This window comes from Moschus berezovskii, chromosome 21, assembly GCF_049115385.1.
Source record: "Moschus berezovskii isolate FMDL1 chromosome 21, NW_MosBer_1.0, whole genome shotgun sequence".
NCBI lineage: Eukaryota > Metazoa > Chordata > Mammalia > Artiodactyla > Moschidae > Moschus > Moschus berezovskii.
This window is the reverse complement of record NC_142480.1, coordinates 5,004,851-5,021,719: the sequence shown is the minus strand read 5'-3', so window position 1 is coordinate 5,021,719 and position 16,869 is coordinate 5,004,851. Positions and strand designations below refer to the sequence as shown.

At 52.0% G+C, this 16,869-nt stretch overlaps 2 protein-coding genes across 6 annotated transcripts in view; one reads left to right on the top strand and one right to left on the bottom strand.

Moving 5' to 3' along the window:
- The window catches only part of WARS1 (tryptophanyl-tRNA synthetase 1), a 28,748-nt gene extending 19,615 nt beyond the window's left edge, over nucleotides 1-9,133 (bottom strand). Inside the window, exons 1-2 of one of the 3 annotated variants that reach the window (XM_055418549.2) lie at nucleotides 8,988-9,133; nucleotides 2,876-3,053 (exon numbers count right to left, since the gene is read on the bottom strand). In XM_055418549.2, the coding sequence (XP_055274524.2) occupies nucleotides 2,876-2,989 (114 nt within the window). In that variant the 5' untranslated portion in view covers nucleotides 2,990-3,053; nucleotides 8,988-9,133. Of the gene's footprint in view, nucleotides 1-2,875; nucleotides 3,054-7,860; nucleotides 8,581-8,897 lie in introns of those variants that run through there. The other 2 variants (XM_055418551.2, XM_055418550.2) reach the window with 2 other exon arrangements.
- Nucleotides 9,034-16,869, top strand: part of WDR25 (WD repeat domain 25) — a 142,704-nt gene continuing 134,868 nt past the window's right edge. The window contains exons 1-2 of one of the 3 annotated variants that reach the window (XM_055418547.2): nucleotides 9,034-9,222; nucleotides 12,458-13,300. In XM_055418547.2, the coding sequence (XP_055274522.2) occupies nucleotides 12,494-13,300 (807 nt within the window). In that variant the 5' untranslated portion in view covers nucleotides 9,034-9,222; nucleotides 12,458-12,493. Of the gene's footprint in view, nucleotides 9,232-12,452; nucleotides 13,301-16,869 lie in introns of all 3 variants that reach the window. The other 2 variants (XM_055418543.2, XM_055418545.2) reach the window with 2 other exon arrangements.

Genomic DNA, 16,869 nt, shown 5'->3' with positions numbered 1-16,869 from the left:
CTTAGCATTAGTCAAAGACTGTGCTCGGAAGACTTACTTTAAACTGCATCAAGAATTGTTTGCTAAAATGCTGAACATGACTGGGGTCACTAAGAACTATTAACTAAAAGCATTCATTAATGTTATTCAAATTTAATGTTAAATGACAGAAATATCACTGTTAGGTTCTTAAAATGGGTTTATACAGTAAATGATCAACATGAGTTCTTTATTTATTGTAGGTTTATAGATTAAAAAAGCAAAACAAAATAATTCAGCCTTATCTATTGAGCACTATCTGCTGTTAAAACCTTTCTGTGAATAATCAACTCCTCTTCTGGACATCACTATTTATTTCTTTTAAAAAGGAATGGATTATTTAGGGTCCCAAGAGCCAAAGGAAACGCCTGAAACGAGTGTGAGATGGCTGCCCATCTGGTGAGAACCTAGAAAGAGATTTTTGGAAAGACGACAACAGGGGTTGGAAGCGATGGATGAGGAAGCTGTGGAGCCGAAGCAGGTGGGTGACCGAGTGAAAGGAAGGGCTGGTCACAGATGCAGACTGACTGGGTTATGCTTCTGAAACCCAGCGCACCAACCACAGAGAGCTCTTTAGAAAAGGCACAACCTCAAGACAGAGGGAACAGGAAGAGGATGACAGCAACAAGCTTCAGAGGCTGGAGGGCAGAGGCCTGACCGGAGCCTGAGCGAACACAGGAGGACAGACGCGGAGACCACGGGGGAGTCGCGGCGGCGACCGGACTTGTATTGCTTGGGATCCCCGAGAGGCTCGGGCACCAGAGGCCCTAGATACTAACATGAGTTGGGGTAAGAGCGGGCTCTACGGTCAGGAGCACGAGCTGAAAGTCTGAGAAGCAGCTACTGAGATCTCGGCGCGAGCCCCACCCATAGCCCGTACACGCCCCCTGCCCCATCCAGAGGTTCAGTGTCTCGGCAAGGAGAGTCCACATGTCCAGGCCGGAAGTGCTCTGCACAGTGAGGGAGGGAGGTGGGGGGCAGCACGCTGCGGACAGGGGCTGCAGTGAAGGACCACACGGTCAGCTCCTCAGCCCTCAGCTCACAACGCGGACGGCCACACCGGGGTCCTCTGGAGAGCGAACTGGAGGAGCCCTCTCTGGGGACTCCACTGCCTCAAAGAGCAGCTCTAAAGACCCGGCACTGGAGACCTCCTGAGGCAAAGGAGTGCTGTGGGTGCCGTCCAGCGAAGGGTAGGCTACACCCTAAGCTCCTCCCGGCTCTGAGTGCACCCTCCAAAGCGTGACTGCACAGCTGTGTCACCAAACACCTGACAATGGTGTCTACTACAAAAGCCAGAAAGAACAAAAAGCTAAGCTGGAGGAAATCGGGTGCATAAAGTGGGGAGAGAACACAGGGAAAGCTGCCACCAAGAGCTCAGAGAGAGGAGGCCAGCGTGCCCGTGAGATAAGGACAGAAAGCCCCAGGGAAAGGAGCATTCGGAGAGCAAAGGAGCTCTCGGAAATCGAAAATGACAGAGTGAGTGAAAAACAGCAGCAGGGCTAGAAGTTGACGAAACACACCTGAAAGAAGATAAAAATAAAAATAAAAGGAAAATAAGTTAAAACCTAAGAAATTCAGAGGACACAGTCTTTGAACTAAAAATACACAAACAGAAAAATAAAAAACCAACCCAAAATAAATCAAAGAAATATGATAAATTTCTGAGAATTAAAGGGCATGTATTTCTAGTTTGAAAGGAGTCCTGAGCACTCAACACAGGGCGTTTCAGAGCTGGAGAGGTCCTGAACACCCAGGAGAGGGGACAAAGGAGCAGCACCGGCTTCTCCATAGCAGCCCTGGGAGCTGGGAGGATGCAGCAATGGCTTCAGAGTTATGAAGGAAGTCACATCCTCCTGAGAATTCTCTATCGAGCCTAGCTATCAGCCAAATATGAAGTAAAATGCTTGCAGACCAGGCAAGAGCTCAAAAAACACTTCCTTAGCACTAATTTTTGCAGAAACTTCTGGAGAATTTGCTCTGCCAAAATAAACAAAGGAGGAGTGAGACACGGGGTCAGGAACAGGGACCCCAGAGAGTGCATGGAAAGCCTGCATGAACAGGGAGGGCGGATCCTGAGATGGGCTGTGTGGGAGGCGGGTCACCACTGGGACAGAAGCGGGCAGGGCATCCTGGGAGACAGTGCTCGAGAGGATAGACCCGATCGGTGGCCTGATGTGGCTCAAGAGGGGGTTCACCCAACTGGGGGAGCGCCTGGAGGTCCATGAACGTCAGTACACAGAACAGCTAAGCAGGGGAGGTCCCACATGGCCTAATGGTTAGGATTCTGGGTTTTCACTGCCATGGTCTGGGTTCAGTCCCTGGTGGAGGAATTGTCCCATGGGGAGCAAGGCATGGCCAAAACAAAGACAAACCAAGCAAGGAGCAATTAAAACAACATACCAACCCTGGAAAAAACTAAAGTTGGGCAGGAAGGAGAAGCACTCGTGCTGTTTTCAGGGGGGTTAGCTGTCATTGGGGTTTACATGGGGACTGGGAGGTGGGAAGTGCTTACGAGAGGGCTAATTCCTGTCTTCCACAGCGGAAGCCCCAAACCTGAACATCCATAAGGAGAAAAATGATGTGTGAGTCCAAGAGATGTAGGTGTTGCATATCAAAAGAATCGGCTAACGGAATTGAAAGTGGTTGCTTCTGCGAGCAGGACATGTGGAGAGGAAGGTGGACAGCAGCTGTGCTCCCAGCGGCTTCCCTTCAGACCACAGGCATCGATGCCGAGTAAAGAGAAAACACATGTAACACGAGAGCCAAAAAACCTCAGGTGATGAGGGAACAGAAACAGGTGATACTGTCCTACAGACTGGCTGGGACACATGTGTGGAGGTCTGGCAAAATGACCTACCTTGGCTGCGTTTCTGGCTTTGAGGTCCCTTACGAGCTCCCCCTGAGCAGCGATGCTGTGGAACAGTTCCAGGGGGGACCCACAGCCCTGCTCGCCATTGGGCGTGTTTGCCATCTTCTGCGACGATGTTCACAGCTGGTTGGGGTGCTGGCAGATTTGCTTGGTGGTCCAGACAAGACTGTGGGCAGAGAAGAGGGACAGAAAGAGATGAACAAACCATGGCAGCTATTTTCCCTTTACCGTTACTTGGTTCTTCTTTCCAAAAAGGTTGAAGATGAGTTGTGATAAAGGGCAGAGATAATACAACATTAATAAAAATACAAACAGAAATATGGAGCCAGGAAACAGGAGAAAAGAGGAAGAACAAAAGTTAATGGTGGGGTTGAAAAGAACTGCAGTGATTTATAGGCTTAGGGAGGGCAAAGAAAGACCCCTCCCAACCAAGGACAAGTGAGCATGTACTGAGGTGTCCATGTGCTACACCTAGTGTCCAGGACATAGGAAGGACTCGTGTTTGCTCAGGGAGCAGATACCAAAGTGCTTTAGTAAACCTAAGTCCACCATGGCTAGAAACACTTGGTAAGCTGCAATTGCTCTTTATCTTAACTGCTCTAGGGGATGAATTCCTAGGCCTTTGCAGTCATAACCAACATATTACTGAACACACAGCTTCCTTTGCTGGCCAGCTGTTCTGCTCTTAGGAGAAGGGGAGCCTGGGAGGAGGCAGGGCCTTATCCCTTCTGGTTTGCAAGTGAGGCAAGAACCACATACAGCCTGTTCACTCCACAGGCTGCCTTAATTAACTGCAAGCCTTTGAAGAAGATGTCCTTATACCTCCTATTAGTCATTATTTATTGCTAACCGTGGAAAAGGTGGGGCAAGGGCAGGCTGCCTGAGGTCACCTTGGGGCTGAGGCTGACCAGGATCAGCCCCTCTTGGGTCGGTAACTCCCCTTTTCTGAGTGTCAGCTTCCTCATCTGTAAAGCAGAACCTTTGGAAACGTCTATCACTTACCTCAAGGGCTGTTATGAGAAGAAATGAGAAAAAGGTGACATGGTGGCATTTTACAGACTGTAAAGCAAGAAACAAGCCCACCGCAAGTGTTACATGTCAGGACTCCAGAGGTCGGCTGAGCCCCAGCCCCATCTGAGACCTGCTGATACACCTTGAGCAAGGAGGATGCCAGTGACAACAAAGCTATGCCCCAGCAGCTAACTTCCAGAACTGAAGTCCTGTCTGGTGTTCTTCTAGTGAGAACCGAAGTTGAAAGTCACTCAGTCGTGTCCAACTCTTTGTGACACCACGGACTATACACTCCACAGAATTCTCCAGGCCAGAATACTGCAGTGGGTAGCCTTTCCCTTCTCCAGGGGATCTTCCTAACCCAGGGATTGAACCCAGGTCTCCCGCATTGCAGGTGGATTCTTTACCAGCTGAGCCACAAGGGAAGCCCTTGTAAGCACCTTGTATAACACTGATACATATCAATTCACTGACAACCCTATGGGGCAGATGTGTCGTGTCTGTTGTGGAGACGAGTAAGCTGAGGCTAAAACGCTTGCTCAAGACAACACAGTAAGTGGGCAGTCGAGATGGGATGCAAACTCAGGCAGTTTGACCCGAGAGCCTACACTCTCTAACATTATCCTATGTCCTGAACTGTCAGGAGCCTCAGTCTCTCAACGGTGAAACGGAACAACAATAATGACCCTGACTCGCAGGGCTGGTCGTGGATTAAGTGGGATAACGTGGGTAAGTGAACAGCCTAGCACAGCATCAGCCGCAGAGCAGAGGTTTAATGAAGGAGGATTTTGTTTCTTTACTCACTAGAAACTTCTTTCGAGGAGTTCTATGAACAAAACACACGAATTTGAGGGGATAATTTATTTTTACTCCTCCGTTTGTTAAGTATCTGTTTAAAAATATGTAATATTTAAACCAATCTTTAAAGTCAATGAAACCATAATACTGAAACCAGGGTGGGAGAGCAGCCAGTTTCTTTCCTTTCCTTTCTGAGAACTGCCTCAATTCCCGGAAAGGGAGGCCTGTAAGAAAGAGAAACAATGTGGAAGGACCTTCTGACAAGCGCTGGAGAGGAGAAACTCTCAGGCCCATATCAAAGAGCAATCAGAGGGACTTCAAGGCACAAGTGACCAAACATCACATCCAGATGCTTTACACAGGATCCCCAATTCTCACAAGCTGCAAACCTGGGTGGCACAGAATCTGCTCTGCATTAGTGACCGGAGGCAGATGGCTCAGGCAAGTGAGAACCACCCTCTGAGGCTCCATGCCAGAGCAGCTGAGCCAGGATCTGATGCCAAAACCCCCTCGACCATGTCGTGCTCTCTCAAATTCTACTGCTCCCCCTGCCTGGAGTGTTTCCCGCCCTCCTCTGCCCGCTGTCTTACTAATTCAAACCTTGGCTCCTCTTTGCAGCCTTTCCTGGCCCCTGTGCTTGAGGGGCCAAGTTGGCTGCTCGGTCCTTGGCGATCCCTGAGACTTGTTAGTGAGGTTATTAGAGCACTCCCACTGCATGTAGTAATTTATGAAAATCCACCCCACAGAGAATGCAAGCACTGGGTTTTATTCTTTCTGTGCTTCTAGTACCTGGTACAGAGTAGCTTATCAAACAAACTGATGATTTATGAGTACAGGTTACTGAATAAATATCATTAATCAACTAGTTCAATTTTCCCCCCTCTGGTTTATATCCTCTTATAATATCTCTGCAAGCACTTATTCCAGTTTAAGGTAGATTTTCCCAATCTGGACCCCAGAAGGCCTCTTAAAATGTCCCGAGAGCGCACAGAGCATTAGTTTTACCCCATGTCTGGTCTCCTCAATCATTGTGAATATCTGCCAACTATCCTGGTCATTCTTTTTAGAATTCCCTTTGGTTTCCTTGTCCTTCCAAATATGTGGTGGTCTGCATGAAAGGACACAAGTGGGTTTTGAAGTCTGTGAGCAGGACCAAAATCAAGTATAGATTAAAATTACCCTACTAAATTCCTAGGGAAAGTGCCAGGTAGAATGACTCAGTGAGCCCTGGACGGCCAATCTCCCCCTGCCATGGAGCAGACAACTGCAGAGGATCAGCTAGACGAACTGAGCCTCAATTTAGTATCCCTGTTGTAGGGAAAAATGTGTACCTTTAAAGATCAGAATCCCATTTAAGTAAGAAACCAGACTGAGCAAACAGCAGGTGCATTCTCCCTGCTCTCAGGATCACGAGGCATACACTCACTGCATGGGAATCAGCCACACCATAAATCTTGCGTGTGTGTATCTGATGCAACTTCCTGAATGAGCACAGGCTTCAGGAGTGATCAGAGACAAAGAGAATGGAACTGCCATCTCCCTCATTTCAAGCATCCATCCATTTAGCCCACTTATGGGCATATATTCTCAGTTTTCCTTCCCATCTAGTCAACTTTCTCCTTCATTTCTTTGTTAAATAACTTTTAGAATTTAACTTAACTTCAGAGGTTTTTAACCCAGAGTTCAGAACCTCTGAAACGACGTGAACAGTCTGCCTACACACCTACATGTGGTTCAAAGTAGAATAACCAGGTTCTGCTACTTTCTCAAAGGGGCCCAAGACGCCCAAAGGCTAAGGACCATTTTCCTCAGTGTTTACAATGTAAACTGCAAACAGGGCTCTGGGTCTTTAAGGGAAAGTGCCTTATCTATTTCACAAACACTACAATCTAAAGCAAGGCCACTCCAGTACTCTTGCCTAGAAAATCCCATGGATGGAGGAGCCTGGTAGGCTGCAGTCCGTGGGGTCGCTAAGGGTCGGACACGACTGAGCGACTTCACTTTCACTTTTCACTTTCACACATTGGAGAAGGAAATGGCAACCCACTCCAGTGTTCTTGCCTGGAGAATCCCAGGGACAGGAGAGGCTGGTGGGCTTCTGTCTGTGGGGTCACACAGAGTGGGACACGAGACTGAAGTGACTTAGCAGCAGCAAAGCAAAAGAACGAAGCTATCATCTGTGAGGTAATCTATGACCTCCTCTTGAAAAAGGGCTGGGAGTGAGCAGAGCAGAACTGCCTACTCCACAGCAGAGCAGGACAGTTTAGGGGAAAATGAAAAGGATTGTATAAACAAACTCTTCCTCCCTCTTTTTAAGGAAGTTTATCCTTGAGCTCATTTTGAAAGGTTCCACTGTTCCCGAGGAGCACAAGAGGCCCTGAAGAAACCAGGGACAATTTGGGGATGAGGAATGGAAAGAGGAATTACAGAACTACAACATGACAATTCCTTGGGCCACTCTGAAGTCATCTCACAGATTAGATCAGAATATACTGATTCTGCAGTTTGTGGGGAGGGTGGCATCGTGCATGACAGCCAGCCCTGGAGCAGCTGAGAAGAGCAGGGGGCTTCTGGGTGCATGGAATATTACTGAGGTGGGGTATCACCCATGACATCCTGGCACCTGAGTGTGGATGACAACGGCCTTGGACTGTCAAGTTTCCAGAGGACAAGAAAATGATTTCTTTCCAGCAATGAGTCCTTTAATGCTTCAAACCTTGGAACAGGTGGAACTCCTCTGTCTTTTAAATACTGAGAGGAAAGCTTACTTTCCCCTCTAAATGATAAGATGAACAGTATCTTAAAAGACAAAGAGGACATTAATCTATATGAAGCCAGGCATAAGCTACTTAGGAGTTCAAGGCAAGATACTGCGGATGGATATGGACTACTTAAAGAGACCTCATCAGTGAGAAACAGGACAGCCAACATCAAAGTGCTGAAAGTCAAGCTGTGACTCCAAATAGGGAGTGGCTCATCCAGGATCTCTGTTCCTTACAGAAAGTTGTGAGTCACCAGGACTTTGGGTCAATAGATGAAATGCACAACGCTGTGGTCCTAAGACTACTCCCCGTTCCCGAAGCCAGGGTTTCCAACACTCTGGGAAAGAGCTGGTAATAATACTCAATAAAACGCCAAGCCTAGCAAAAGATGGCAATACATACCAGGTGGCAGGAGACGCTGCGGAGGTGGCCACTGGTCACGCCCAGGAGCTGAGACTGCCCAGTGCAGCTCCAGCTCTTAAATAGTCTTGCCCTCTTTCTTTCAGTTTCCTTTTCAAAAAAGACTCTTTTCTCTCTCCCTTTTTGGCTTCCTGGTTGCCACACCCTCTACCACTTGCAGGTAGGAGTTTCTTATAAACGACCCAGTTTCTCAGAAACATTTGAACCTCATGACCAACCTCTTGGATGAGGCTCTCCTATTTGAGAAAGACGGAGGGCGGGGGATGCAGGTGGAGACCAGGGAAACTCTCTTGAGAACCAAGCTGTTAGCTGGTCATTGCATCAGCCACCCTACACTCCAGGCTGGCCTTCCGATAACCTCCTCGCCCTGTTTCTGTTCCCTGTTCTCGGCATCAGTGTGAGGAACTGTGTCTGTTATGCAGTGGCAGCGGGGGAAGGCAGGGTGGAAAAGCAGATGCAAATTCCTCGCTGCCGCCGCTGCTCACACAGGCGACGCAATGCAGTGGAAAGACCGTTGAGTTCTGGGATGAGACCTGGGTTTTCAATCCCAGTTTGGGCGTTTCCTTCTTACAAGACCTCGCGCAAATCACATCGCCTCTCTGCTTCACCCTCCGTTTCTTCACTTGTGAAATGGGCAAAAAAGCAGCCTCCTAACTTCACCGTTGGAGGAGGGCAGGACCACCCACTTCAGTATCCTTGCCTGGAGAACTCCAAGGACAGAGGAGCCTGGTGGGCTACCGTCCGTGGGGGTGGCAAAGGGTCGGACATGCCTGAAGTGACTAAACACACACTTCACCGAGGAGGCGACTAGGTGGGATACCACAGGCAAAGCCCCTGTCACACGGCCGACACTTGTTAGAAGTGGGGGCCTCATTCTTTAGGGAAACGAAACAGGAGGGAGACGATGAAGGTCCGGTGCTGGCGCGAGTGCGTGACAGGGCAGGGTCGGCGGCGCTGAGGGAAAAGGGGGCGAGGGGCCAGAAGCCGGCGAGCAGACAGCCGGGCTCCGAGGAGCATACCTCAGGGCTTGGCGTGCAAGCGGCTCCGGGAGGGCCAGGTCACTGGGCTCCGCCCCGGCCTCCCCCCGCGTCTTTCATCCCCTCACTTACCCGCCCAAGCGGGCCCGTCAGCGTTGCCGGCTCCGGCACGGGTGGCCTCCTGGGCGTCCGTGGAAACGCCTTCCGGCTGGAACAACTTCCGGCTAGGCTGCGCCCTCATTGGCTGTTCGCGCGGGGGCGCCGGACGGAGGCTGCCGCTGATTGGCTGGCGGTTCCAGCACCGTCGGAACGCTACTGGGTTTCAGGGCGCAGGCCGGACGACCCTCCGGAGGACCGAGAGCTTCCGGTGCGTGTGGTGAGCGGCGGGCCGGGGGCGGGAGGGGACTGAGATCTGGCGGCGGCCGGAGCGCTGCCCGCCCCTTCGCGTGTATCTGTCTCCCTGTATCTCCGGTTCCTTCCGAGCGCGCAGTGCCCGGCACGTGCCTCACTGCTCCCTCCTGACGATCCTCACCTCTCGCTCTGGACAGCCCGGCTAACTCCTGTTCATTCTTCAAAACCCATCCCTGGTCGTATCTTGTTAGTGTCCTTCATCCGTCTTAGCGTCCGGCGCAGGATCTGTGTTTTGTGTTTCCTCTCAGCCCATAACACCTAACATAAGACTTGGCACAGAGTAGGTAATCAAGAAATATTTGTTGAATCACAACATCCTATTCCTTTTATGTTCTCTGGGTGCCCCCCCCCCAACACCGGGTTGTATTTCACAAATATTTCTAGATGCTGGTGATTTAAACAGTGAACAAAACACAGAAAGTCCTATGTTTTGGTGGAGCTGACATGTTGATGACTGTCCATGGCACTCTGCCCACTTTTGTAACCTTATTTTTCCAAAGACCTGACTTTTTCTTCTGGCTGTTCTTCTTCTTGGTTTAATGGCTCCTTCATTTCCATAAAAAAACCGACAAAACTTCCTTTCCCCCTCCTTTGCCTTAGACACATGAAAGGCAGCAAACCGTTTTCTCTGGAGTTTATTTTGTTCTCCGTTTTTGCCTCTTTGCCTTGACTCATCCTTGCCTTCTTCTCTCCCACCCCATTTTGATCAGTTTTGCTGGTTCCATCGTCAGTGTTTCTTATCTCCTCTGCTTCCTTTCCTTCAGATTATTTATTTTATGCCTGAGGCCTGCCTTGGCCTCCCAGTTGCAGTGAAACTGCAATCCCAAGCCCACCATCACGCCTCCTCTTCTTTTCTGTTCTACCCTCCTCCTTAGGATTTCCCACCTCCGGACATGCTCTGTCTCACTTGGTCTGTCTGTCTGTCTGCACTGACATCTGAGCATGGTGCACTGGGGCTTGGCTAGTGGCGCCTGCGCCGTTGGTATTTGTTGAAGGACAGAATGAAGTGTACATGAAGCAGATAGGAAGCCCTAATGTCCGCGTGCCTGCATCCATTCCGTCCTTACTGCCTTGCCTAGCAGGAATGGGGCCTCAAAGGAAGTGGGCCTCATGGCCTCTACTCTCTAATCTTTTCCCACAGACCTCATCTTTAGTTCTGGCCACCTGCCTCTCTGACTGGACAGCCGGGTGGGTAGGAGTCCATCCTAAAGGCTGAGAACAGGTGCCTTTGTGGTGGGAACCTGGTGGGTTCCCTTTGGCGGGATGGCATGGGATACTGTGGTGAGTTGGGCTCTGCATAGGAATTGAGACAGATGAGATGTCTGATTAGGTTTTAGGACCGGACTGAATCATTAAGGTAATGCCAAGGCCTTCTCAGTGCAACTGTCCCATTAGTTTATAATTAGTCTGTTGTATTATATTAGCTCCATTTGAGATGGGCTGGCTCAGGTTGGAAGTTTTATTTAGACAGTGGCTCTGTGTGTAGGTGTTATCTGCCTGGATTGGGCTGCAGATGAAGTTGGATTATTGGAGGAGGCAGACCAGAGAACATTGTTTTGATGATGATTTAACTTGTTTGGCAGTAGAGCCCTTCAGGCAAACGGTACCTGTTATGGGAAAGGTGGGGATGGTTGATTCCAGGGGACATGAAACCGACCATCCAGTGGAGCACATGAGTGATAGGCTGTCTGGAATGGTGTAACCGAGGCCCCCCAGGGAATCTTCAGGTCTCACCGGACCCCACATGTGGGAAGAGGAGCTCAGGATGGTCTATTAAGGTAGGACACTGGGGCCTTCTCAGAAGTTGCCTGTTGCCGGAGTTTTGGGTGCTGCTCCACCACGCCCTCTGCTGTCCTGGGCGTGTGCAGCACCCTTGTTTTCCTCTTGAGTCTGCTTCGTGTTAACTGCACAGCGTTGGATTCCAGAAGGTGCTTCTTTGTAGAAATTCCTTGACTTCAATTGATCGTGTGTGACGGTTCAGAATTACAGGAAGAGTTTTTAAGAAGGGGGAAATAGACTCTTGTGTGAGTCCGTGTGTTTGGAGTGAAACAGGCGGATTTGGATCGCAGCCTGGGAATGGCGGGGGACCGATGCCTCAAGTACCTCGGCCCTGTGCTGTAGGTTTGTCTTGTCTACGCTGGCTTGTAGCTGAGATGGGATGTCTGGGGAAGAGCATTCTAGGCGGAGAGAATAGAAGGCAGGCCTGGACAGAGGGGAGGACGCTCGCTTTTGCCACGTGGTGGGTCCTGGCATCTTTCTGTTTCAGCATGTTCAGAATTAACTTCATTCACGTGGATGAGTGTTTGCTCTTCTCGTGTGTTCCTTGGGAACCGCGCTGCGGGCCCTCTGTATACCTTTCTCTGCGAACATATGCTAGTGTCTGTGCAGGACAGAGTTCTAACGTGGGGCTGTTGCAGTAAAAACTGTTTTCATTTGTAGTAGATCGTCCCCAAATGGACCTTCCCAAAGGCCTCCTTAAAACCTTGAGTCTTTCTGTTCAGGCATCGTGTGTCCATTTAGTCAGGTCCTCCTTTATGTCTTTCAGTAAATTTAGTTTTCTTTGTGTAGGTCTTGCTGTTTTTGTTATTGCTAGATTTATTCACAGATATTCCATAGTCTTCATTTAAAAAAAATTGTGTCTTCTAACTAATTATACTTGGTGCATAGACGAGGTCTCTTCTTTTTTTTTTGGCTGTGCTGGGTCTTGACTGTGGCGCCTGGGTCTTCGTTGCAGAGTGCAGTCTCCTCTAGTTGTGGCCTGTGGGGCAGGTCTCTCTATTTTCAGCAAGTGGGCTTAGTTGCCTCGTGGCATTTGGAATCTTAGTTCCCCGACCAGGGATCGAACCCATGTCCCCTGCATTGGAAGGCAGATTGTTAACCACTGGACCACCAGGGAAGTCCAAAGGCCTCATTAAAAAAAAAATAATTAAATTTATTTGTTTTGAATTGAAGGATAATTGCTCTGCAATGCTGTGTTGGTCTCTGCCAAACAGCAGCGGGAATCAGCCGTAGGTATACCCGTGCCCCCTCATCCGGAACCTCCCTCCCCCCAGGGCCTCGTTTTTAATGTGTTTACTTTCATGGGTGTTTCAGTCTTGGATTTGCTCCACATTTGCTTTTAACTGCATATGGTAGGAAGTGTCCTGCCACGCACATCTTCTGACACTTGACTTTGTTTGGCCTTAGGGAAGTTTGCCCTTGAAGGACAACGCGAAACTGTGCCTTTAATGGCTTCATTGGTGGCCTACGAGGACTCAGACTCAGAGGCCGAGACTGAGCTTGCGGGCGGTTTCCATCCTGCCGGCCAGATGGAAGACCCTTCTGCTGCACTCAGACCTCCGGGGCAGGATTTTGGATCCAGAGTCCTGGATGCGACAGGCGGGCGGGTGCCGTCCCCGGAGCACGGCTCTCGTGATGACCCCGCTGGGTGTCGTCTGCCACTGGCTCGGCTCTGGAGCCAGGACCCGGGGTCCTGCCCCAGCCGGAGACTGCGGTGGCCCAGGCCAGAGCCCGAGGCTGCCCTCCCTGCCAGCCCGCCGGCTCGCCCCTCCCTGTGGACCAGCCAGGCCCCCGCGGGCCACGTGCCCCTGGCAGCGGCCTGCTCGAAGCAGGTGAGAGTCTGTTGGGAACCTTCTGGCCCCCCCGAACTGTCTCTTGATGCCCACATGGGGTCTGAAGGCCCAGGGAAAGGCGGCAGCTCCCTGCAGAGGAAGCGGCGTGAGGACTGTATTGTACCTTATACCCCGAAGAGACTAAGGCTGCTGCAGGCGCCGCGCGTAGAAACACACAGGGGTGAGGACACCGAGGCCTCAGGTCCCCGCGCTGGCCGTGTCCCGGCCCCGCTCTGTGTGGCCCCCGAAGCGTCCGAGTTTATCCAGCCGTATCTGGACAGTCAGTATAAGGAAACCAAGATCCCCAAGAAGCTGCTCTTCCACCTGCGGGGCCACCGGGGCCCTGTCAACAGTGTCCAGTGGTGCCCGGTGTCTGCCAGGAGCCACCTGCTTCTGTCAGCGTCTATGGATAAAACCTTCAAGGTGAGGCCTTGAGTGGAGCGGCGCTTGGGAATGAGCCGCTGGGATGTTTCGTTCTTCCCGACGGCGAGGTTGGCCCAGTTGTAGGCCGGATGTTTCTGGGAATTCCTGGGATTCTCTTTGTTGCCCTCGGGAGACGGCTGTCAGTTGCCCACTTGGATGGCTGGTCTGTTCTGCCCCCCGCAGCCCCTCCAATGCTGCCTTGCCCAGGCCACTGGAGGTAACTAGTCCAGACCCTATGTGGGTCATTTTCATGGGGGCCACCGAGGATGCCCAGATCCTCTCCCACCCTGGGAGGGGGAGGTTGCTGAGTGAGAAGGGAGGAAAGCGGACCCAGATCCCAGGGACTCGGGGTCATCCTCGGTGACCCCTGCTGAGTGTGGAGTGGTGGTAGCTCCGTGCCCGGCGCTGTGCTGGGTGCAGGGGGTGGGAAGACCCCTGGACCCGACCCTGTTTTCCAGGCCAGTACATGGGGGTAGGGGCTGCAGAGAAGTGGAGAGGTGCTCACAAGCCTGGGTCGGGGCTGTGAGCATGGGGCCCCAGGGGGGGTCCCACGACTGCAGGCGATGGGGGGGTGGGCAGCTGCCCAGCCGGGAGGGCTTGGCGAAGGCTTCCTGGAGGGAGCGGGTGGGCCTTTGTGTGGGCCAGGTGGAACGTGTTCTTGGCTTTAAGCAGGGGAGGCTGTGAGGGGACCACAGGGGCAGGGGGTGGGGGGAGGTGCTGGGAAAGAAGGCAGCGTCACACCAGGGAGGGCCTCAGGTGCCCTGCTGGGGAGTTCTGGTTTACACAGAAACTCTTTGGGTTGTTATTTATTTATTTTAAAAGCTCCATTAAAAGAAAAAACCTCCTGGGCTCCCCTGGTGGCGCAGTGGTAAAGAACCCACCAGCAAATGCAGGAGACGTGGGTTCAATCCCTGGTCTGGGAGGATCCCAGATGCCACCTGGCAACTAAGCCCGTGTGCCACAGTTACCGGGCCTGTGCTCTGCCATGAGAGAAGCCTCTGCAGTGAGAAGCCCGCAACTCAAGAAAGCCCACGCACTGCAGCAAAGGCCCAGCAGAGCCAAAAATAAATAAGTAAATAAGTGAAATGGTACACATATATGTGGACAGCTTCTGAAGCAAGGCAGACTTAGTCAGCGGCACCCAGGTGCACGGGTGGGTAGTGTGGCAGGTGCGTCACACCTGCCAGGAGGCTGCCGCCCCCCGCCCTGCCCCGGACTGTCCTCTGTCCCCGCCTCCAGGGGAGCCCAGGAAACCTTTACTTTCAGAGGCGCTTTTAAAGGAGAAGGTCTGTTTCGTGGACCTGCACACCCCTGCACGTCCCACTCTCCTCAGTGCCCAGCAAAGCACAGCACATGTGTGTGTGCTCAGTCACTTCAGTCGTGTCCGTCTCTGCCACCCCATGGACTGTAGCCCGCCAGGCTCCTCTGTCCATGGGATTCCCCAGGCGAGAATACTGAAGTGGGTTGCCAGTTGCTTCTCCAGGGGATCTTCCCAACCCAGGGATTGAACCCACGTCTCTATATCTCTTGCATTGGCAGGCGGGTTCTTTACCACTCGGGCCACCTGGGAAGCACAAGCACAGTACATCAGTTCCGTTCAGTCGCTCAGTCATGTCTCACTCTTTGTGACCCCATGGACTGCAGCACTCCAGGCCTCCCTGTCCATCACCAACTCCCGGAGCTTGCTCAAACTCATGTCCATTAAGTCAGTGATGCCATCCAACCATCTCATCCTCTGTCATCCCCTTCTCTTCCTGCCCTCAATCTTCCCCAGCATCAGGGCCTTTTCCAGTGACTCAGTTCTTCGCATCAGGTGGCCAAAGGATTGGAGTTTCAGCTTCAGCATCAGTCCTTCCAATGAATATTCAGGACTGATTTTCTTTAGGATTGACTGGTTTGATCTCCTTGCAGTCCAAGGGACTCTCAAGAGTCTTCTCCAACACCACAGTTCAAAAGCATCAATTCTTTGGCGCTCAGCTTTCTTTAGTCCAACTCTCACATCCATACATGACTACAGGAAAAACCATAGCTTTGACTAGATGGACCTTTGTCGGCAAAGTAATGTCTCAGTACACAGTAGGTGCCAAATACATGTGAGCCGAACAAAAGCTGCCTGGGGAAAAGGTGGCTTTGGAGTTGTGGATCATGGTTGTGGAGGAGCTGGTCAGCGGCCCGGCTGCCCAGTTCATCTGTGGGCCTGATTGTGCTCAGTACCTGGGCCACGAGATAACGTGAGAACTCACTTCCAAAGCCCCTGGCACAGAGCAGGAGCCCCACAGGTGCTCACTAGACATCGGCTCCACCCCCCCAATGTCCTTACGGCTCTGGAGCCCTCCTGCCCAGAGCATTGTATTTGCAAGGTTTGTTCTGAGCTTTTCGCATAGGAGGCATTTTCATAAGCCAAGACAGGAAGTCCAAGTGCAGTGAAGTCTTGGCAAGGAGCTCCATCGGGAGTGTCACTTTAGGTGGTGTGTTTGAGTCCCGAAATGACGTGTCCGTGTTCACGTCTGCGAGGCTGACGGAGTCCTGTGGGGACAATGTCGTTTACTGTCTGCAGTCTGGATCCCTGGGGTTGGCACACACATCTGTGGTGCTTTCTCTGAGAGGCTGGGGCCCTGTGCTTGACTCAGGAGGTCCTGGCGTCCCTGGTGTGCACCGGACACCCCCCTGCCCCCCCACTTCAAGGCCAGGGGCTTCTCTGGCCTCCCTCCGGGGGGCCTGCAGCTCTCGGGGGCTGTGGGGCCTGTAGCTTTGGTCAGGAGCCCCCCGGAGGGTTCTTGCTGGGTAGTGTTCCTGGTGGGCTGGCCCCTGGAGTTACGTAGAATGATCTGGGCTTGGTGGAGAACTGACTCATTTGAAAAGATCCTGATGCTGGGAAAGATTGAAGGGAGGAGAAGGGGACGACAGAGGATGGGATGGTTGGATGGCATCACAGACTCAATGGACATGAGTTTGAGCAAGCTCCGGGAGTTGGTGATGGACAGGGAGGCCTGGCGTGCTGCAGTCCATGGGGTCGCAGAGTCGGACACGACTGAGCGACTGAACTGAACTGGGCTCAGTGCCAACTCCATCACCAGCAGCTTCGTGATCTTGGGCAAGGCACTTTACCCCTATGAGCCTCTTTCCTCTTGACAAGCTCCCGAGACCTATGGCTGAGCCTTCTCAGGTGGAACAGACGCCCAGAGCTCTGTCTAAAGCTCCCAGTTTAATGCTGGGCACATGGTGCGGTGTTTCGTGGAGGGTGGCATGGGTCCAGGTGGGCCACCTGAAGGGCATGGGCAGCCCCTTTCTAGGACCCTGGAGGGAGGGACCAGACCGGCAGATGTCGGCAGCCCAGGCTCGAGGCGGCAGGCTTCCCGAGGGTCTCAGAAGGCAGGCAGAGCTGGGTGGAGGGCTCTGGTGGAGGTGTGTGTGTCCTGGTGGGTGTCTGCCACCCGCTTGCCCTCGGGGTCACGTCTCCTAGCCTGGAGCCCTGAGGAGACTGGTCTCACCTGGCCTCGGTGGCGTGCTCCGTGGCCTCCGCCCTGGTCTCTTTTGCCCAGGAAGTTTAGATTTCCTAAGGCCATCCC